At 32.3% G+C, this 23,817-nt stretch overlaps 1 protein-coding gene across 1 annotated transcript; it reads right to left on the reverse strand.

The window, feature by feature from the left end:
• Nucleotides 1-331: 331 nt before the first annotated feature.
• LOC139527235 (uncharacterized) lies at nt 332-23,047 on the reverse strand. The gene is made up of 12 exons (XM_071322559.1): nt 22,934-23,047; nt 21,517-21,651; nt 21,019-21,098; nt 19,898-19,969; nt 18,750-18,897; nt 16,973-17,113; nt 16,265-16,341; nt 14,213-14,287; nt 13,509-13,716; nt 11,357-11,460; nt 4,973-5,075; nt 332-636 (listed from the first exon to the last, which is right to left on the reverse strand). Exons 1-12 carry the CDS (start codon nt 22,968-22,970, stop codon nt 368-370), a joined length of 1,449 nt encoding a protein of 482 aa, XP_071178660.1. The 5' UTR covers nt 22,971-23,047; the 3' UTR covers nt 332-367.
• Nucleotides 23,048-23,817: the final 770 nt, after the last annotated feature.

Below are 23,817 nucleotides of genomic sequence, written 5' to 3' on the forward strand. Positions count from 1 at the left end.
ATCATTGATTAAAATGGGGTAATAGTATTTCTACATTACCTCAATAACTGAAATGCATTAAAATCCTACAACAGCAGTTCTATCATAAAAAAAAATGTCAACCTAGATTGATTATTGTTTAACGTCCAGCGGCAAAACAAAATAATATTTAGATTGAAAAAGTATCAACTATTTTGTTATACTGTAGTACTTATAAGTGAATACAGTGGATTGTAGGTGTTGAAATATGTCACACAAGAATTGTTTGTAAGCCAAAAACATAACTGAAGATATAGGCCAGTTATTTGTTGGGATGTGCAACATATCTTGATACACAAGACATAACAAAAGGTAACATCATTGCTTTTTATTCAAATCTTTTATTATTTTACGGTTTGTGTCCCAATGGATATTCACAGAGCGCAGGCGAGTGTAATTTACAGCTTCTATGGTCCCAAAAGTATCCATTTTCTGGGTCACTTGATTCGCCCTTTCCCATGCTAGCACAGTGTTCACCATCGGGTTTTGTGTGACTATGTGATCCAGGTCTCCAATGTGAGTACACATGTTTGCCTAAAAGGGTACCTGTGCTCATCCACTGCCACGGTCCACTGAAACTTGACGAATTCCTATAAGCGTCAATCCAATAGTGATTCGCTGTAATAAACTAAACAATTAAACGAAGAAATGTCTTGAATGTGAAAATAATGTAAGCAACACATGCACGTTATTAATGTCATGTCTCCAAAACAATTTTCTTAATTTGCATTCATCAGGAACGCTCAAAGTCGAATATTTGAAAGCCGAAGATTATGAACCGAAACAGTTTAAAAGCCATTTAACAAAGAAATACCACAAAATAGCCAAAGCCATTGTGAAAAAGAGAAAAACAAAATCAGGTATACCAAAGCCATTAACTTTTTAGTTATATAGGAACAAAAATACGTCAATATCATCAGAAGTGATGGTGCTTATGTTTGATTAAATATTGATTTCAATAGTCATGTAGAATTATTAGTGGCATAAATCGAATAATAATACCATTGTACAATTCAAATATATATACTACTAGAATTCTTCATTTTATTTTATTTCTTTTAAATGGAAATTTTTAATTTGATTTTTATTTCCTGTTACTGACTATTAGGCACATATATTAAGAGAGACGAAAATGTCAAAGGTATTGAAACACATACGTTGAAGACAAACTGTTGATGCCATGACAAAAAAAGCCTTCTAACAAAGAAATAACCCAAAATAGCCAAAGCCATTGTGGAAATGAGAAAACCAAAAACAGGTATACCGAAGCCATTAACTTTTAAGTTATATAGGAAACAAAAGACGTCAATATAACCAGAGGTGATGAATACTTATATTTGATTAAATAGTGATTTCAATAGCCATGTATTATTATTAGTGGCAAAAATCGAACAATAATACCATTGTACAATTCAAATATATATACTACTGGAATTCTTCATTTTATTTTATTTCTTTTAAATGGAAATTTCCTGAAACTGACTATTAGGCACATATAATAAAGAGAGACAAAAATGTCAAAGGCATTGAAACACATACGTTGAAGACAAACTGTTGACAAAAAAAGAAAAAAAACAATGTATTACCACGAAGCTCAGAAAAAAAACCTATAACTGATAACTATTGGTTTTAATTAATTATTTGAAAAACAAAAATTAAAAGTAATTACAATTCAGGAATATTTTAACGAATCATTTTTCTTATGAGTATACAAAAAAGCATATCAAGTATTTTTGTTTGATTAGGGAAAGATTAAGTTTCTTATCAGGCTTTATCGACAGATAATGTTTACACCTTTACTGCGAAGTCGCAAGAGGACATTTGATAAGTTTGTTGCAGATATATAAATATAAAAGAAAACATTACAGATTCGGTAATTTCAGTGGATCAATGTTATAATTAATTTGTATTTTAAATATGTCACTACAGTGTACAACTTTTTTCACATGAAAGTATTTCTGAATTTTGTTTTGCAAAGAAAGGGGTATCTAAAAATCTATGTGACGTATATAATTTTCTGACGTTAGACACACAAATCAATGAATGTGTTTGTAGATAGATGTTTTTTTGTTTTATTAAATTGTTATACGATGATGACTGATGTACCCATATTTTGACTATTGTATTTATTGTGTCTGTTTAGTTAACGCATCAATGTAAATATAACAGAATTTGATGAGACTGTCATCAAAGTGAGAGGGTTAGCGCTATAAAACCAGGTTTAATCCACCATTTTCTACATTTGAAAATGCCTGTACCAAGTCAGGAATGTGACACTTCTTGTCAATTCGTTTTTGATGCGTTTTGTTATTTGATTTTGCCATGTGATTATGGACTTTCCGAATTGATTTTCCTCTAAGTTCAGTATTTTTGTGATTTTACTTTTTACCACTTCCCGTGTTCAAGTTTACCATGCTAAATCGGTAAGATATGTACTGATTGATACCTAAGCCTGAGAGAACATAGGGTATGTAAATGTTGTTATTAAATTTGAAGCAGCTTTTAGCAACTGTGAGACTAAGATTGGTACTTTGTGTCTCCCTTGGTTTGATAAATCATAAAGTATTAATCCTCTACTAAATTAAATCCCATTAGATACGATTCTAACCGTTACTAGTATTCTATGTTTAAAATTCCGTCCTATTTATACGAGTTATGACTCCGCCCACCTCCTCCAACTTATTTTATATGTTTGCATTTAGTGTACAAAAATACGACAGCTGGACGCCTGTGACGTCACATGGCCAACAATGATTTCATTCTATAAAAGACATCAAGCGTTATTGACGTTACCCATTTAAGAAACATATCACACGTATGCATCTTTGGATTTTTATTATAAATTGATACAGCAATGATTAAAAGTTTGCATGATTTTTAAGTCGGCACAGCTGGTTTGGACACTTGTGTCCCTCCGACAGCAGTAGGCTAAATACTGCAAGATTGCAAAAACTATCAAAATTCCCATAATTTTAGATTTCATCATTGATGTTAGGTATAAGCCATGACGTTATCCCCAAAAGAAACAATTTTATTACAAAATGTGATGGTGTGTAAAATATCTATATATTGTTTACCAACACTATATACAAAACTGCATTATAGTCTAGAATATCAGTTTGAAAATGTTTATGACATCACAATAGACCTTTCTGTACTTTAGTTTTACCATTATTGAGGAATTATATGGGTAAAATTACGGCTCTTTTCACACTTCCGGTTTTCTCGGAAAAACTCGACCGTATTTTGTATTTTTTATGCACGAAGACAGGTATTTTAAAAAGGACATAACATGACTGGAAATTTATATATACTGAGTGGCAATGAAAACGCAACACTTGGTTTTTAAAAAATACAATTTCTATTAGAAATGATAATCTTTCAAAATAAATTGTTCTTGAAAATTAACAATTTTAACAATAGATCGATATTAAACAAAAAGGTTTCCTTGTCATCTTTCGGGCGCAATAGGTAATCGAAACAACCAATGTCGAATCATCAAATCACAGTCCTAACAAAAAATGTTACCACCCCGTGTTGTTGCGCAATCTCGACAGAGCCGTGGAATTGATTATCCCGGACGTTTAATGTGATCTCAAGGAATGTTATTCAACTTGTCCCGCAAAGCAAACTTAAGCTGACATTTTGATATTGGTGTTGGTTTTCATCGTCTAAACCATGTCAAATCTGATGCAAAATTTGCTCGATCGGACCAAAATCCGGCAAAAAAGCATGACTTTTGGCCAAGGCGGGTGCCAAATGTCTTTGTAACCACGACTGATTGTTTTTTTTTTTGTACATAATGAATGATTTTTGGTCTACCGAATTCGATGTTTACGCCAGACGGCCGTTTATATATCACAAGGAAAGACTGTGGTGCTTTTTAACTATTTCTGCGCAAATGGTGCTTTACTGAAATTGCTCCAAATGTTCTATCGTGACCACCATTAAACTCTCGTGACCTTTGGACAGCCATCAGAGTCCATATCCGATATGTTAAAGACCAAATGTATCGGTCTTGCTGAGCGTTTCATGATTTTGTACCTCGGGATGTGGCTTATCATTAAATGATCCATTTTGGTTGAATTTGTGGATGATTTGGGTTATTGTAGAGGCTACAACTTCAGTCTTCTCGTAATTGTATGCCGTGAAAGGCTTCATTGGATTATGTCCAAAACTGCATGTCCCTGGTTGTCATAAATTCGTGGCATTCACTCAGATGTTTATTGCAGTTTCTTAACAATAAGGGCGGAAAAATTCATGACACTATCCAAGCTTTAAATGACAAAATCGTAAAATGGTGCGTATGTTGAAAAGCGTTGAACTCAGTTTATGTCCGTTTAAAATAACCCTTACTTCGCATTTGTTTCAAAAATCACCCAACCGTAAAGTTGTCGACAATTTTCTTAAAAATCATTTTCAACCAACTATACAAAGTTCTAATATAAATGAAATAAAAATTATAAGATTTTTTTGGAAAACAAATGTGTTGCTTTTTTATTGGCACTCAGTCTATATAACTAACAGGTATACATTTTTTTATGTAACATAATCATTGTAACGAGTAATCCCCATTTTTTTGTGTAAAGTCAAACATTGCAAATGTGGAATTCTGCTGAACATGCCACAATTCCAAATAGATTTACTGTGGATTCATTTATTTTCGTGAGAACAAAATTGAGGAAAACTCGCACTTATCTATGATGAGTAGTGGATATTGGATTTCGTGGTTATGCAAAAATTTGCAAACCTTGTTATTATAATCTGTAATTCGTTGGACATTGAAATTTGCGGTTCCCAGGTAACCACGAAATCCACGAAAATTGGAATTCAACGAATAGTAATAAATCCACAGTTCTTCTTTTTTATTGTTTTTTTTTACTAACTGTAACTTAAAATAGTTTGGACACATTGATCAATTTTCAATGTATGTATATAATAAATATTGTATTACCTTTATGTGGTTGCTGATGTTGGTTTAGGAGCTGTGTTATCATTAGATTTTCGTTTCGACTGCTAATTATTGCTAGTCTGCTGCACAATCCTAAACATTCTTTCTGCAGAAAAAAAAGAAAAAAAAGCAAAACGATTATCCTTAAATGAGAAACGAAGACATGATGTTTTGTGATGCTAAGTTTTTTCCTTACCAATAATACAAAGTAAACCAAACCATTGTCTCATAGGTTTATTGAGCATGCCTTAAACAAAGCATATTACAAAAAGCAATATAAAACCCCAAAACCAATGGATAGCAGTGATGCCATGATTCCTTCAGATTTATTTTTTACTCTTACCAATGAAGTAGAACTCATCCATGATATATTGTCAAAAAATAAATTCACGGTATTATCAAGTAAGCTTCCGCTATAAAGATATTTTTACCATTTTGGGTTTCACAACAAGTTTAAATATAATTTTAATAAATTTTCTGAACCTAATATTAGAGACTCTCTTCTGAAACTCTGAGTCTTCTTCATGCATGTTTCACTGATTTCAATAGACAAAATGAAGTGGAAGCAAATACTAAACTTTCTGATGAATGTAATAATTGTTTTTTCTCTAAAAAAAAAAAGAGTAGCGGTTAACCCAGCTCTTTGAATTAATTATGAGTATACGAGTTTATATCTATTTTATTTTACTGACCTCACAGAGAGAGCACAATGATTGACACAAACAGTGATCAGCCAAACCTATATGGTATCTGCTCTGTCCAGTATATATGCATATTCAATGTTATATGCTCAGTCAAGGTTATATGATCGGTCTAGGTTATATGCCCTGTCAAAGTTATATGCTTAGTCAATTGTTCATGCCCGGGCAATGTCAATTGCCTATTCAAGATTTCATTCTCAGTCAAGGTTATGTGTTCAATCAAGGTTAAATCTTCAGTCATGGTTAATTATTTAGTGGAGTTTACATCATGAAAATGCAAGGTGATATGCTCAAGATCACCCTATGAAACATTTCCATTGTAAATAGCCTAGTCAAAGATAAATGAGTATGTCAATGGCATATCGATATACCCTTATTTATATAAGACATGGACATGTACGCTTGGTCTCATGCATAAGTTCTATTTTCTAACTTCAAAGGAAGAAGTAATACATTAACCAGACCGTGAATATACAAGTATTAAGTGTGATTTTACTCTTTAACCCTCTTGATGCCAAAGCGACATATACGTCGTTTGGGGGTTTGATGCCAAAGCGACATATGTCATAAATCAAAATTTTGCAACCTATACCACACTAAATGATTAAAGCCTTATAACATTGTTGACCATAGGTCATCTAAGTGTATTTTGAAGCTATGACGTCATATACATGACGATTATGACGTTATAATTATGGCAAAAGTATTAAAATTGAATTTTCTTTCTCTGAAAAAAAACCGTCTTCCAGCGGCATACAACAACGTTGGTTTTTATATTTGCTGATCTTTGCAAACACATGACATTGGTGTTGAAGATTAAAATCTGACATAAGAGCTGGAAAGACAAGATAATTGAACAAGAACGGCCTACCCCTTTTTTGGCATCGTAATTTATTAGAATAATATAATAAAAAAAACCACTTTATTGACCGCGTTTCCGACATATTCGTCAGACTGTGTGCTGAAAATGCTTTAGAAAGTTTCGCATATTACGAATGTTCGAATATAAATGTTTATGTATTTACCCTCTCAGTCCAAAATGGGAAACCGGTCCACCCATGACGACATAATTGCCCAAGAGGACTCGGTAATTAATAAAAAAGATTTGGAGTTATAAAAATTTATAACGATTTTAAGCATGGAAATCAACAGAAATCCCCTAAAATGGTCGATAAAATACACACTGCCAATGCCCACATTTTCTTTTCTAAATTGAGTTCTTTTTATCCAAATTGTGTTTGATTGATAAGCGACAAATACTTGACTTTAATTTTATAAACACAATTATATATTTATTAGTTTTTGCATTTAACCTACATGTTATATAATGCTTTTGGTGTTTTAAATTGTTCTTTATTATTGCTAGCTGAGTTCCTGCCATGAAGGAGGAAAGTGTTAATTATATTTTTTACAAACATAGGGGAAATATTTTATAAACATTTTAGGAATGAAATCGTGTCATTAAACATTATATGGTGCATTTTTGACGGACACTTTCAGTCGGCTTCACATAGTTGATCGACGAAATATTTAATTTAAATTTTAAAGCTATTTTAAAACTGAATTAACGATTTATTAATTGCATGTCATTTAGTTCAGCAACAAATATTTTATACTTATAATATACAAATAAGGGGATGTGGTTTAACTGCAAATGAGTATGAGGAGACAGCAATCAACTAGATAGAAATGAAGTGGATGTTAGCAATATTGCAGGCAATAGTACAGCCTTTAACAATGAGAAAAAAACAATAGTCGCCTACAGAAGACCCCGAAATGTAAAATGTGAAACAATTCAATTGAGAAAGTGAATGGCCTAATTCATAATAATATTTTTAGCTTATTCATACTCGTGTACAAGTATACCAAATAAGCTTAATCATTTAATTGAGAAACAGAATGAAAAATTACTGAATTTTAACCTTTACGGAGATGCAACGGGTTCTGTATTTCTATTTTCAATATGATTTCAAGGAGATGGTATTGCTAGGTTATGAGCAGGGTTTATTCAACTATATTCAGCATTAGCTCAATTAACGTCCATATAGACCCTTTACAGATCCATTTTTTTACATACCGGTTCATGAAATTATTTTGGTATTTTTGGCCATGTGCACTATCTGTATCTCCCTTGAAATTTTAAAGAGACCAGTCTTTTTTTTTTTGAAGTCTGACTGTTTCGGATTAAACAGAAGCTAGGGATTTGAATTTCACTAAACGGATACACGTACCACAGATCAGATCATAAAATATCCATTACCAAATTATAGAGAATAAACTGATGAAACAATATGTTCTCCGAGTGTTTGACGTTCATTTTTGTAATTAACTTAAACAACAAAAGTGTTCAGGATGGTCGTAACTCTTCATTAAATAGGCACAAGAATAAGAATAAGACAAGGCAAGAGTTTTAAACGTGTCTTTTATTATATGAATGAATTATATGATATATTTGTGAAGTTGGAAATTGGAACGAATCGAAAAAAAAAAGCAATACAAAATGAAACGACCAGTCACTGTTACTTAAAATATAATGTTTAAAATTAACCAAGAGGCAAATAGTTATAAGCGGTTAAATTCAATAACAATGTAAATTTCATAAAGTAGAAAAATTATTTTAAAACAAGAAACACAGCTTTAGTTATGATTTATTTTTTGATACATGTACGAATAAAGAAAAGGAATTTTTAACAAATTGGACATCACATGAAATAACAGTATTCTGATTTTTCTTTATATTTTGCATCTATTAAAAACTAGTATGTACCTACTAGGTGGAATTTAAAAGAAAAATCTACAATTTTATTTGATACTTAAAGTCGGCAGAGCATACATGTAAGTAAGGAATCAAAATAATGTCTATTGGATTTAGTTAAAGAAAATTAAGGGTAACGGATCTCTTCAGAACTAAAGTTGAAGCAAAACAGGGAGACAATTTTGAGTCGAAATTTGTTAAAATATTTCATAGATGAACTTCCTCAGTGATTTAAAAGTTCCCCTGATCCAGTTGTTGTTAATTCACGACCAGTCCATTATTTACTATGTATGCTGATGACATTATCGTTTGTTCAAATTCAGCAAAAGGACATCAGAATAAACTTGATGGATTTAAGTCCTTGTTGTAAAGATTGTCGTTTGAAAATTAATCCCATTAAAACTAAGGTTTCGCCTTGTATTTAACAAGGCAGGCAGACATATCAAATATGATTTCCATTTTAATAACATACTTATTGATTGTGCTCAGCATTGTAAATATTAAGGAATAACTTTTAGTGTATCTGGATTTTTTTCCGTCGCTCAGAGAAAATTGTATTATAAGGCGTTAAAAGCCTACCATAAGCTACGCAAAGACGTTCTGTCACTGAATCCAAATTTTAAAAAAACAGCCTTCATGTATTGAGCATATAATTAAACCTATTCTCTTAATATATAGTACTAAAATTTGGGGATAATTCAACCCTTTCAAAAAAAGATCTATGACTACAAGCGTAGATCATGCTTATCCTAAGCTTCTTCAAGAAAGACTACACTTTAAATTTTGTAAACATTTACTTGGTGTTACCAAAGGAGCACATGTTGCTACTCTTTCTAAACTCGGTAGATTTCCTCTACATTTTGACATTGCAAAGTCGATGATAAGATACTGGCACTGGCTTGAAAATTTGGGATCATCTTTACACTACTAGAGGAGACATATGTAGAGTCAAAATTTCCTTCATGGTATGGATCCTTAAAATTCTTTCTAAAGAACATTAGAGTGGGTTGCAATTTACAATGTTTACTATATGCTTATGATAATGTTTTTTTTAACTTCAGCTAAGGGTCTTCAGTAAACAATTTCATACATAGCTTGTACCCAGGACAATATTTAAAAGATAGAACTGTATGCGTCTTTTAACTCCGAATACATTTATACAATATAAACATATAACATAAACATTCTTTTTAACCTGCATATGTATGTGATAGTTGCCGCAGTACATTTAGTTCTACCTTGTTATATTATCCTGTCTACAGTCATAGCTACAAACTACTAATATTTGATCTTACTCTTGAATTCAACGTGTGTAGCAGTGTAAAATATATATCAACAATGTTCATACTTTCTAGGTTAACACAATGTTCATTGTGACACCATGGATTAAGTTTTTATTCCGTACCAATACCTTGAACAAATATCAATGATATACCGCAAGATCGTCATGCAATCGATAAAAATAAAAAGAACACGTTCAAAACACCAGGACTCCGAAGCCATCTGGATTTTCAATATATAATGGACGACCAAAAGCCGAATATTTGAATTGTTTATACAAACTGCAATAGCTGATTACAAATTAAAGATGATTGTTCAATATTGCACGTTCAATAATTTGATCTGCCGACATGATTGCAGGTAATTAAAAGTCGTGAATAAAAAAAAATCTAAAAGCAAATATGAGGGAATACACGTTTATCAACAATGTGATGTCGTAACATACAGTAAAACATATATTACTACCCAACCCTAACATACTATTTGGCTTAATGCGAGTTGATTAGTTTTCACTGTTACTCCTAAATGATGGTCGTTTGGAATATATCAAAAATGTATGTTTGATAACTCTTTAATTAAATTTCTGCATACAACTATCATAGTAACAGATCAAATAGTAAACTTTATATATCAACTGAGTTTATTAACATGGTAACAGGTTATGTGCACAGTACTATAAAATAATTTGATAAAAGTTCGTCTTAAAACTTGAGTTACGGTCATCTTTCAAAGTTACGACCATCTTGTGTCGATTACGACCATCATCCAAAATACTACAGTTGAAGTTATGACCATCACAATTTAAAAGTTACACGACCATCACAATTTAACGTTACGACCATAGTGCTCGAATTTTTGAATGACTATTTCACGAAAATTGGAATGATTTTATGTGTCAAATTTGGTTTCAATAACGCATTCATGATAAGTGAATATGAGACAAGCGGTTTGACTCAAGTGAACCTTTTACTGCACGAATATCGGAAAAGAAAAACTTATCCCTAGAGTTGTCTCCCATATTCAGATGGTCGTAACTTAGTTACGACCATCCTCGTACCACCAGTGGACCAATGCTTTTACACCACTAACATTACAGAGCATTATTTTCTCAAATAAACGTTAAACCTTTGATAAAGAAAAAACACATACAATTGCAGCTCCTGCTTTTCATACAACAACAAAACTTTTTGTCAACGCTTTTACACTATTTACCGGATTTGTTATCACATAAGCAACACGACGGGTGCCGCATGTGGAACAGGATCTGCTTACCCTTCCGGAGCACCTGAGATCACCCCTAGTTTTTTGATGGGGTTCGTGTTGTTTATTCTTTAGTTTTATATGTTGTGACGTGTTTACTTTTGTTTGTTTGTCTTTTTCATTTTAGCCATGGCGTTGTCAGTTTGTTTTAGATTTATGAGTTTGACTGTCCCTTTGGTATCTTTCGTCCCTCTTTTACACCCCAATATAATTTAAGAAAGAAGCATTACCTTCTAAAATAGTCTTTGAACTAATGATATAGATAAAAGACATATATTTTCGTCTTCTCCTCTTCAAATACAAAATGTCCTTTGGTCAACACTTTGAGGCCCCAATTAGATAACAAATCTTAAGTAACCTTTGAACCTATGATAAAGATAAAACACATACACTTGCTTCCTCCATTGTTCTTCCGTGCCGACCAAAAAAGTAACAGCTTTCTCCTATTCTTGTAAAATGGTATGGACAGGTGTTCTCCAGATTAGGTCTACAATCTAAAAAATCAACAAAACAAAGAGAGTATGTGGTATCACATTCACATGCATATAACTAGTATAATACGTATATGAACAAATGAAAGTTGAGAATATATGTCAATAAAACATTTAAACAACAGATTGTGATTCAAAGGGCAAAAAGAAAGACAGGCGTCTATACAACAAGCTTTTAATCATCTCATCTTCAATATCTTACAGCAACCTAATACAATCAGATGTTTCTTTCATTACACTCTGTAAATTTGATTTGCTGACAACAATTGAGTGGCACTTCAATATTATTATATCCTATTTTCGTATGATTCTTTAGATGTATGTTTCATTATAATACTTTATTCTGATTGACTAACTGCACATTACGTCGCGCTTCACACAAAGCGTACTTCGGTCAACGCTTTCACACCCCAATGAAGTTACAAAAAGAAGCAGTCAATTCTTAAATACAACAACACGGTTATGCCTGCACGATCTTTTTGTGACAATGATAAAATAATTCATGTAAAACAAATGAAAAGCTTGATATATTTCTTGTTTACAAAGCGAAAGAAACACGTCATGTTAGATATTTTTCATGATTGTAGAATAAACATGTAGTTATAAGAATTGAATGCTGTTTGTATAACTTTGTAGGAATATCAAAGCGTTGTTTTTTCGAACATTTTTTAGATGAAGCAATTTAGACAATATACGTATAGTGTCTTGAAATATAAAATCGTGCCGAAAACAAATAAATTTCATATTTCAAGACACTATACGTAAATTGTTTTTATACTGAAATCAATAAAAAAAAAAAAAATTTAAATAATATGTAACAAACATTGTGAAAAAAAGTGTTTGGAATTTCCCACTTGGGGTACCATTTTGGGGGTATTTCCCTATGAGCGTAGTCCAGGCGGTAAAACATTGACATTTTAAGGAATTAGAATGGGAAAATGAACTTAATTAATAACATTCAATAAACATGGTATATAATTTACCAATTTGAAGACATCACAAGTTTAAATTCGTAAAAGTTTGACCTTTGTTACTACCCGTTGTCATGGTTTTGACGTGACGTTGTTGATGGAATACAGTAGTTCCGGTAAGTAGTTAGAAATCAATATTTGTAAACATTTTCCTTATTGTTTTGATATGGTTCTGGCCTTGCAGGCATAAAACTTTGCTCAGTGCACAGAGCACAAAAATTATGCTCGAAACATGAAATCCAGCAATCTGATTCGTTGATTTTTGAGTCTAATTAGAAAAATCATGCTCGAAAGTTTTATGACCGTGAGGCCTGGCCTTGCGGTCATAAAATTTTAGAGCACGATTTTTGTACTCAGACCTAAGAATCAACCAATCAAAATACTTGATTTTGTGTTTCGAGCACGTATTTTGTACTCGGAGTAAAGTTTTATGACCGAGAGCCCTGGACTATTTGAAATCCTCATGAATTTATTCTTATCATTCGGCAGCAACCATTTGATTTTCTAGGGGGGGGGGGGGGGCATGGATTTTTTTGCAAAAAAAAAAGTTTGTTTTTAGTTTTTGGAGAAAAAAATAATTTGTTTTTGATGCTGAGAAAAAAATTTGTTTGTTTCACCCTCAGCTGCCACTGTATGTAATGCTAAAATTGAAAGAAAAAAAATTGTTTTCGACTTGTCGCGAAAAAAAAAGTTTGTCTGAAAAAAATCAAATGGTTGCTGCCTTACGTGTCTTCTATATCTGATTATGATCATTTTTGAAGGTGGCCAGTAGTTGCTAATGTATGTGTCAGTTTGGTCCCATGTGAAGAGTTGTCTTATTTGCAATCATATCACACCTTCCGAGGTTCCTCCTGGGGGTTTTGGTCATGTGATTACTTGACCGTTTTTAAAGTGATTATTTGATTACCAGACAAAATATTTCATTATTATTTGATTATTTAAAAATCTAGGATTGTATTTTTGAATATTTAATATGTTTCAAAAGAATAATTAATGCTTATGTGATTATATTTCCAAAAAATGTGTGTTTACTTTGAAACCCCCATGAGAGGCCTCTCTTCTTTTTTTATATTTACATACCTGTTGGGAGACCGAGATGGTTATGTGGATGTACTGTTTTGTGTACAGTTGTGGTTGATAGCTTTGGAGTTGTTAACGGGACCTGTGTTGTTGATTGTACTGGAGTAGTTGATGGAATAAGACTTGTGGGTGGAGCATGATTTCCGTTGCAAAAATCGCTATCACAGCACACACCATCTAACTTCCTTGCTAGTAAATTCGTGCAGTTCTGCATTAATAAAATCATAAATTAGAAAAGTTGAAATTAATGACATGTGGTCTCTTTTTACTACCACTTATATAGAGATTTATAGTATATAACTTCCTGATTTAGTTCGAAGTTTTTCTAAATATATTGGACACAAACCTGTTTTTTAATTATTATCATGATCCCAATCACTTGATCTGACTGCTTGATATTTATCATTTCATCTCAAAACTCATAACGAATAGTAAGTATATAATGTATTACGCCAGAAGGGGTTTTGTTTCATTCTTTACCTTTAATTAGCGGCACATGAAATAAAACTTTTCAAAACCAAAATCAGTCAAGAAGTTAAAGAACATTGGAAACATTGTTTCTAGAAGCGTTTGAGTTTATGGTGAGATGTTCTCAACTAAACAAGTTTCAGGGAAAGGTTGAGCGTTCACTTGTTTGTGTCTTCTGCATATCACGAACCTGTGTTCTTATTACCTTGTGCATGGAACTTAACCAAAAAACTTACCTGTTTAGCTACACATCCTAATTTATATCCTGCTTTGAAATTAAATACATGACTCTCGACAGCTATACAACTTTCCTTCAAACGTAAAGCAATCAATCATTATATAATCATTCAGGCCACACACTGTATTAAAATTATCCTGTTATCTAACACATAAAAAAAACGGAAGGTTCATGAACATGCATCATCTTCCTAAACAGATGATTTTCATTTTTTGAAAAAAAATGACATGTTTTTTCATTTCTTACTATTTTCAACAATATTGAATAAGTTCACTTTTATATTTTCCCCCTTTCCAAGGCAATCAAATAAGATAGAATCATTTTCATAACAGCGTGGACAATACCATTTCTTGGTGCGCTCAGGTTATCAATCGACTAAATCAGATTAGGCAAATGTTGATCTGTAGCAGCCACTTGTCATATCGTACATGTACACTGTATAATCGCAATGGCGAATAACTGGCAGAGTACTAAACCTTGTGTGTTGATTTAAATGTTGAATATTCAAACTTTTTTTTATTTTTCCTTCTCGTGCACTTGCGTGTACTTTACTCGTTTTTTCTATTAAAATTCCCATTTGAAGACATCTGGCAGACTGTGTGAGCGTAAACTCACTATTATTGGAAGCCGATGACAAACAAGTTCGAGGTACATGATTGAGTAGTATTACCAACATGAGTATTACGGTTGTCTACGCTGTTATGAAAATGAATATACAAATATTGGAGTACTTTATAAAAATGAACAAAGATTATCTACATATTCTTGCATGTGTATATTGGTTATTGCCTTCTTTTATATTGATAATATGAGGCAGGCATAACCTGTGAATGGAGACGAAGTCTGTATGATTTTTTTTTTATAAATGTTAAAAAGAGAAACGGAAATACCGTAACGGTTTCCGATTTTGGTTCTGTTGTTAGGGATTTTAGTTGTGACGTTATTAAAGTTTTGACGTCATATTCAATGTAAACAAAGAAACGCTATCATCAGGTAACGTTTTTTTTTGTTTGTTTTATAACAAACAATTTTTAAAAATGAATCCTTTCTTCGACTGATAAATATACATTTTATTCAAAGTCTCATGCAAACAAGACCGGAAACGGACGTAGATTTCTGCGCAGATCCGGAAATTCAAAAACTCGACAAAAAAAAATGAACGATTTTGAGTTCATTAGTACAATGAAAATATCGGGAAAATTTTCCCGATTTTTTTTTTTTTATTGAATTTTCTACTGTTATTGGGGGACTTCGTCCCATATCATTTGACAAATAGTAAAATACATTGATTGATTGTTAGTGTTTTACTAAAATACATGCATATTTATATGGGGACGAAGTCCCCAATAACAGTAGAAAATTCAATAATAAAAAAAAAAATCGGGAAAATTTTCCCGATATTTTTATTGTACTAATGAACTCAAAATCGTTCAATTTTTTTTTTGTCGCGTTTATGAATTTCCGGATCTGCGCAGAAATCGACAATGTACTTCCTTTTTCCAGTCTCGTTTGTATGAAACTTTAAAATATATATTTATCAGTCTAGTATAAAATAGGAAGAGACGCAATACCAATTTCATTTTTAATAATTCCTTGATATGAAAAAAACGTTACCTGATGATAGCGTTTCTTTGTTTACATTGCATATGACGTCATAACTTAAATAACGTCACAACTAAAATCCCTAACAACAGAACCAAAATCGGAAACGTTACGTTATTTCCGTTTCTTTTTTTAACAAATATTTAAATTACAAAAAAATAATTCATACAGACTTCGTCCCCATTTATAGGAAATGCCTGCCTCATATTATTGGTAACTGTCATATATTGTATTGTTTAGTGTTGAGATAGACCATTTGACATAAATCTCAAATCTCCTCCTATGTTTATCCATGGTTCAAAATACAATGTTCCGTACACGTTTTATAAGTGAATGCTTGGTCGAAAGATTAGGTAACAAACGAAGGAGCATGTGGCCGAAAGAGAACAGAAAAAAATATGCAATCAATTATTTCTAATTAATAATACTGTAGAAAAACATAGCCTACTTCATTTCTATTGCATGTTATTCTGTTTCTGCAGTTCCCCGGAAGGTCAACACTTGCACACTCATAGCAAGTCAGAGCTTTGTAAAACATTAACAAAATATAATAATGTAAATTTTACGATCAAATAATTAATGTTTTATTATAAGACACATAACTCCTTCATAAACTGTTGTGCCTACTGACATTTTGACAAAAGAATGAGACAAAGATATAACTCCTATGCAGCAAAACACCATAAGACATATCAGGACTTATCAAGACAAAAGGAGACATATTAATATTGTCATATCAAGAATACTCGATGCAAAGTAAGATATATAAAGACATGTCATATCCTTTTATATACAATTAAAAAGCATATACCCTTTATTATGAAAACATATCCGGTTATAACAAGACACACCATGTTATACAATACTAAGTATTAAAGACTAGTTAAACAAGACATATCAAGTATACCAACACATATCTTAATATTCAAAGTAGTCAAGACATATCAAGTCATATTACGTTATATACACTTAAAATATATTAAAATATACCAAGACATAACAAAAATATCAAAAATATCAAAAATATTTGAAATGTAGATAATTATAGACATATTGAGAAGTAACAAATCATACCACGACAGATCAAGATATATGAATCAAAGACGTATAATATATTTTTGGCAATAACAAAAGAAATATTTGAAATTATACTTACAACATTTGCCACAAGTCTGTGGACACATAGAGGCAACACAAGTCAGGAGACATCCATTGTTTTCCGACAGATATCGACAAACATCCGAGTCCATCTCGGAACAGGCAGCACTAACTCCGTTTGTGTTACCGGAAGGGTGAACTTCATTCAAGAGAAATTAACAAACCTAAATTGGCGTATACATTAAATGATGATGATGATGATGTTGATGGATTGGCGAGTAACGAAAGTACAGACGAGAATATGTCATTGTGATATCAAATTTACGTTGTACTAGACCGGCACACTGAGTTTTATTTTAATGTGTTATTGCGCTAGGTAACAGTTTTCCAAAAAAAGCTATAATCGCACAATAGTCTGACACTATACTGGTTCCGTTCTTACCAGTCTTAAATCTTTCCTCTCAATGCCATCTTTTTGGCCGAAAAACAGGAAATGCAAATTTCCAAGTCTTTGGTTTAACCCTGTTCAGAAACGACGAACACCATTGAACCGTTGGAATTGATATGATACGCTGATATTACGTTCTCTATCCTCGCTAGAAGCCATTAATCTTAAATTCTATCTGTCTGTATGTAATGAAATATTGAAAACTGAATGTATGCTTACAGAGAAACCAACATAAACCATTGAAAAACAAAAACAAACCTGAACAACATGTCAGTAAGACATGTCTAGTAATTAAAACCACTGTCAACAAGACATGCCTAATCAAAACCGCGAGTAAACATTTAATAAAAAGAAGCCTTCAAACTAATAGAAATGGTGCCTAATTCATGGACACTGAACGTAGGCATTCGACGATAAAAAGGTAGGGATATTTCATTTTCTAATTTAGTTATGATGCTCAAAGTCCGATTCTATTTGAAATAAAAATAACTAAAACATTTAGATCAGTTTCATATCTAGAATAAAATTTGAACTGCGAGGATCGGTCCACTATCATGTTCCACTTGTCGCATCCTTAATCCCTTCCTTCAATATGAATAACAGGACGGGAGTAAATAGTGGAATAGGACCTTAGTGGTCTTACTTCTGGATTATGATTGAATTTGTGAGGGTGTACCTTCAGTGCTCTTTGTGGTGTGTTGTGCACTTTTATTTTACGCGGCGGCGGTCATGGTTATAAACTGGATGGTAGCGACAAAAAGTAATCGATGACTTTAAATGTCTAATACCGGTTTCGTCAGTTCCTATGTGACCTCTTTATGCAGTACTAGTGATTTAAATAGGTAGCTTAAACATATACTTTTATCAGACTGTTATATCCCAGCTCCTTTGTTCTAACAGGGGTGAGCCGGATCACCCCTACCAGATCACCCCAGTTTGAGTTTTGTTGTTATGCATGCTTTCCAGTGTTCTGTAACATTTTGGGGCGAGTCGGTAAACAAGAGTGGGGCGATTGTTTTCATAAAGTGGCGATATAGATTGGGCCGATTGACCAGTGGGGCGATTTGACATTGTTTGATATCTACTCATCGTGTTCGGGGGTCAAAAAAAGTTATTTATCCTATAGTAATGTATAAAGTGTATTATAAATGTTTGTCTGGCGTTCTAAACTAGATTTTATTAATTGTAAATAATTTTTCGTCTAATCTAAAACAGCTGGGATGTAAAATAGTTATCCCACTCGGACTCGGTGTGTCAGTGTAAGATCACCCTCTGGCCTCCGGCATCGGGTTGATCTTACACTGACGCACCGCGTCATCGTGGGATAACTATTAAATATACAAATATTTTTAATTCATTATCATCCATTAAAAAATTAAACACATACCCGGATTTATCGTTGGAAGAGTTATTTTATCAGGCTCTTCATATTTATTACATAAATCTGAAGAACAACAGCCACCAACCAAATCAACATCTCGTTTGACTTTTGACTGAGTGGTTTGTGGCGGACTGCTGAACAAATCATTACATACCTATTATAACAATTAAAACATAGAATTATAAGATGCGATATACAAGTTACAATGTGTAAAAGCAAAACAACTAAAGATCAAAGTATGAGTTTTAACAGGGAGCGTTGACTCACACCGAACAGTTAGCAAGAAAGTCCTATAAAATGACTACTGCAGAACAAGTCAAACTGAACAGGAAAGTTAATGGTCAAATCTTTATCTATATCTGAAAAAATGTATAAGTTCCATCTGTATGTCATAAAGTGCAATATATCAACACCAAAGTAGCTGTTCTTCCTGTCTTTATAGCTATACAAGACAAGTTGAATATTTCTAGCAAAGATATCGTACAAAGATAATAAAAGTGTTGAAAATTTTAAGTCAAAATATTCCGCAAGATTAAGTCGACGTTTAAAAAAAAATAACAAATCATCTGTATCAAAATGCTGTTTGCATCTGAGCAAGCTCTAATATGACTTCAACGTAACAGTTGAAACCCTTGAGTAATGATATAACCCAATGTTCAATTTTATGACAAAGGTATTAATAGGGGAGGAGGAATTTTGATATTTTGAAGTGTTGAATAGTTTTAAATTCTACTCCTAATTGCATGGTATATGCATACGAAAAATCAAGACAATAGTCGTTGGAGATATTTATAACAAAAAGAAATTGTTTTTATAAACAGCTGAGTTGTAGTTAACTATAAACTCCGATATATGCTGTACTTATACAAATAAAACTTATTTATCAAACAATTTCCTTATAATAATAAATTCTTTATTTTTATATTACTAAAGAGACCTAACTACGTAAGTTTTTGATTTTGAAGAAAATTAATACGATTGATTGTTGGTTGCGTAACGTATTGTGTAATATATCTCATGCATGTTCAAGAAAATTATTTGTATCTACTACTTGATCGCAATACTTCTATCTTGTTTCGTTTACTAAAGTGTCTTTTTCTAGTAGCTCTGCGTGTGTCATTTATAAAACATGTACAACTATATCAAATACTTGCCGTTGTATCTACACATCCAAGCTGGAACTTTTTTTCAAGAGACGTTGTTACTGTTTGACTTACAATGCAGGACTGAAACCAACATTATATTGACATAACAATGAAACAATAAAAATGGGGAAAAAACCTATTAAACCGAAAAAGAGAGATACGAATGTAAAAATGAAACAATCAATTTTGTAAGATAACAAAACATAACTATGACTGTTATCGAAGCGGTTAGGTTCTTTCTGGCTTAAAGTTACAGCAATCATTTTTTATGTCGTTGCAAAGTATTGATTTGGTCGTGGCTTATTGTTATCTATTATGCAATTAATTGTAGAGTTTTCTTCTATCTTCTTTTATGTCTTTTTCAATGTTTGTTTTAAAGGTTCATTACAATTAACCCAAATGGGAGGATTCAGATTAAAATAGTATTTTAATTCCGCTTGTTCGCTAATGTATCTTATTTTTTTATTTTTATTATAGAATTCGATGTTGATGGTGGATCTGAGGATTGGTTTTTTTCAATTTAGACAAATATTGACCAAGAATGTTTTACAGTTTGACATAATGTATGGACACATTTAATATTTGTTAATTGGTAAAATAATTGATGTTAAACCCGTACATGTACCTGCCACGGACGTGATTCGAAATGACAACCACAGTGTTGAAAGGCGGGTCGGAAAGTAGTTCGGCTACTTAGATCACTGCGACACCCTGTTGAAGACTGTATAATTGCCGTCAATATATGTCTTTTGGTTCGTTTTTGTGATTAGGTTATTGTTTCATTAATATATATCCATAATTTTCTTCATTTGAGTAAAATATACAGTATAACATATTACATCTTGTCTTAAGGAAATAAGATTATATATTATGCATAAAGTACTTTTCACCGTGATTTTCATTTGAAATTGTGGTTGTGAGGGCTAGATTGCATTATATATAACATTTTACTTACCGAACTGTTTCTAGCCATCTCAGATGATTTTATTTTGATTTTTCATACACGATTGACCAATTACATCATAAAAATAATAACAACTTGCTATTTTAACCGAAAGAATATGCTGTACATATGCCAATGACAATATCATTTGATGTTTATTTACTTTTAAATCTTTAACTACACTTACCATTGACATATTGCTACATTGGACTGTTTGATTACAATCTGACGGATGATCTACATGTTCACAAGAATAACATTTCAGGGCTGAAATAAAAGAAGTGCTATTAGTTCGATCGGACGAAATGCGGTGTTACTTCAACAGTAAAGAAACTAACTAGGCCGACAAAACTGGTATCGATCCATTTGTTTTCATGGATATTTTCTTTATCTTTCTGGGTTCGTATTCTCAAAATGGATTTACGAGTCTTAAATTATCTTACTTCATAAATGTACATAAATATTTTATATCATCTGTCAATGTAGTTATTAGATATCAAACTCGTTTAGTTTAGACGAAAAATATTCAACCTAGAAAGAGAAATCAGTACATTAAGAGTAAATACACATACGATATTACAACTCGGCAATTAGTATATTATAAGTGAACTTTAGGAGTAGGAAATCACAGTAACCTAGACGTTATTAAATTCTATCGTAAAAAAAAGTTTAGTTAAATACATACGACACAGTCCACATGTCCGTGGACAGAGAGTTGCCAAACAGTTGTCCTGACAAATGTCTTGATTGGTGGCAGCTAGTCTTTGGCATCCTTTAATGTTACGATCTTCACAGCTGCTTGCACTACACACCACTAGAACTTAGTTTGAGTGACATTTAAGTACAAAAAGGTATCTCAAAATGATATCCTCGCAAATACCGAATAGGTGTTTTGTATATATTTTTTCCATAATGTTATAGTAAGATAGAGATAAGATAAGATAAGATTTATTTTATTAAAGTGTCACCATCCATTACAATATCTATATATATATATATACATAAAGTCATAAGAACCTAACATTTAAGTAAAAGGATGCCAGCCGAAAACGACTTATGAGACACTATCATTAAAAAGAAAACCTCTAATACAAAAATAAAAGGACAGCTTTGTCAGATATTCTGGTGGTCTAGCATATCGACCTGCTTCAACTTTAAGTTGTAAATAACCAGCTCTAAATAGTGACAAAATACGACGGTGGCATCTATTATTAACTACCTTTACATAAGGCTCCGTACCAATACAAGTTTTAAACAATCTATAAAATCTTAATTTATTACCATTGACTAAAGTGGCATATAATTTAGTAAATACATTCACTGGATGTTACATTTTGAATAAATCTCAGCCGACTTTGGCACAACTTTTTGGAATTTTGGGTGCTTAATGCTCCTCAACTTTGTAATTGTTTGGCTTTATAACTATTTTAATCTTGGCGTCCGTGATGAGAACGCGCGTCTGGCGTATTAAATTATAACCCTGGTAACCTTTGATAAATATTTATCAACATACCGAAACACATATAAATAACTATTCAAACATTTTCAGTTCAACCCAAAAAATCTTCGCAGTTAATCTAAAACTAGACGAGATACCTTATCATACTCTATTATAATGTCATTCAGTTGATCAAGTTGCAATGTTATGTAACGGCTAGTGCTTACAATGAAGCATGAACTACTGAAGCTTTTAGAGCACACGAGTTCATCTTGGTATTAAGTGTGATTCATGTTGCACAATCTTGATTTTTCTGTTATATGTAGGTTATTTATTGTTTATTATTTCGTCATAGTTTTTTTCAAAGCTATTGATGATTTCTTTTTCTTAATGCGAAAAGGCAAATTCGGCAAATTTATAAAGGGACAAACCTCCAAAACTATGACAATGAGGGCATTCAAATTGTGGTTTTATATGTGTTTAGTAACAATAAGCCCTGTGTATGATTTCATTCTATTTGGTTTTGGCAAACGTAAGTTAGGGAACAGTAATAAATTTTAGGACGCAGATACTAAAAATGATAAAATTAAAATCCCCGTCACCTAACGGTGTGGGTATATCAGTTCATGTGCAGTTTAAATCTTCCATGAAAATTTCATCTTACCAAATGTGCTTAATGTAATTCCGTAAATTAGTATCATGACTTTACTAAGAGATCGATCCACCTTGTGAACATGTACATGTGTACTTATCTAGTACCAAACACACTTTCATAGGTAGATACTAAACTGACATAATCATTTATATAGTTCAAATTAGTGTCATGTCTCCCTTTCGGACTTTATATCAATCTCCCAGCAAGGACCGATAATTCTGCATAAGAGATTGACTTTATCTGGCTTGAAACGATGGTTTTATCTTCTTTGGAATAAGCTTCATATCTTACGGGGTTTTTTTTTTTTTTTGTATATGTTGTAATAAAAGTGTTTTATAGCTTTCTTTCCAGGAAAAGTGAGCATTGTATTTGAAACAGTATACTACTACATTTTTTTTGTACTTATCATTCCATGTTGACTAAGTGGTAGGGCAAATATAACGTCATGGGAAACAGTTAACTTTTAGCTAACCTGGCCCAAAGGGCCAAGTGACCTTTCTCATCACTTGGCGTCCGTCGTCGTCTGTCGTCGTCCGTCGTCGTCCGTCGTCGTCCGTCGTCATTAACTTTTACAAAAATCTTCTTCTCTGAAACTACTGAGTCAAACTTAACCAAACTTAGCCACAATCATCATTAAGGTATCGTGTTTAAAAGTTGTGTCCGGTGACCCACCAAACCAACCAAGATGGCCACCATGGCTAAAAATAGAACATAGAGGTAAAATGTATATTTTGGAATATAACTCTGAAACCAAAGCATTTAGAGCAAATCTGACATGGTATAAAATTGTTTATTAAATCAAGATATATCTGCCCTGAAATTTTCAGATGAATCGGACAATTGGTTGTTGGGTTGCTGCCCCTGAATTGGTAATTTTAAGGAAATTTTGACCG

Source organism: Mytilus edulis, chromosome 6 (assembly GCF_963676685.1).
Source record: "Mytilus edulis chromosome 6, xbMytEdul2.2, whole genome shotgun sequence".
Lineage (NCBI taxonomy): Eukaryota > Metazoa > Mollusca > Bivalvia > Mytilida > Mytilidae > Mytilus > Mytilus edulis.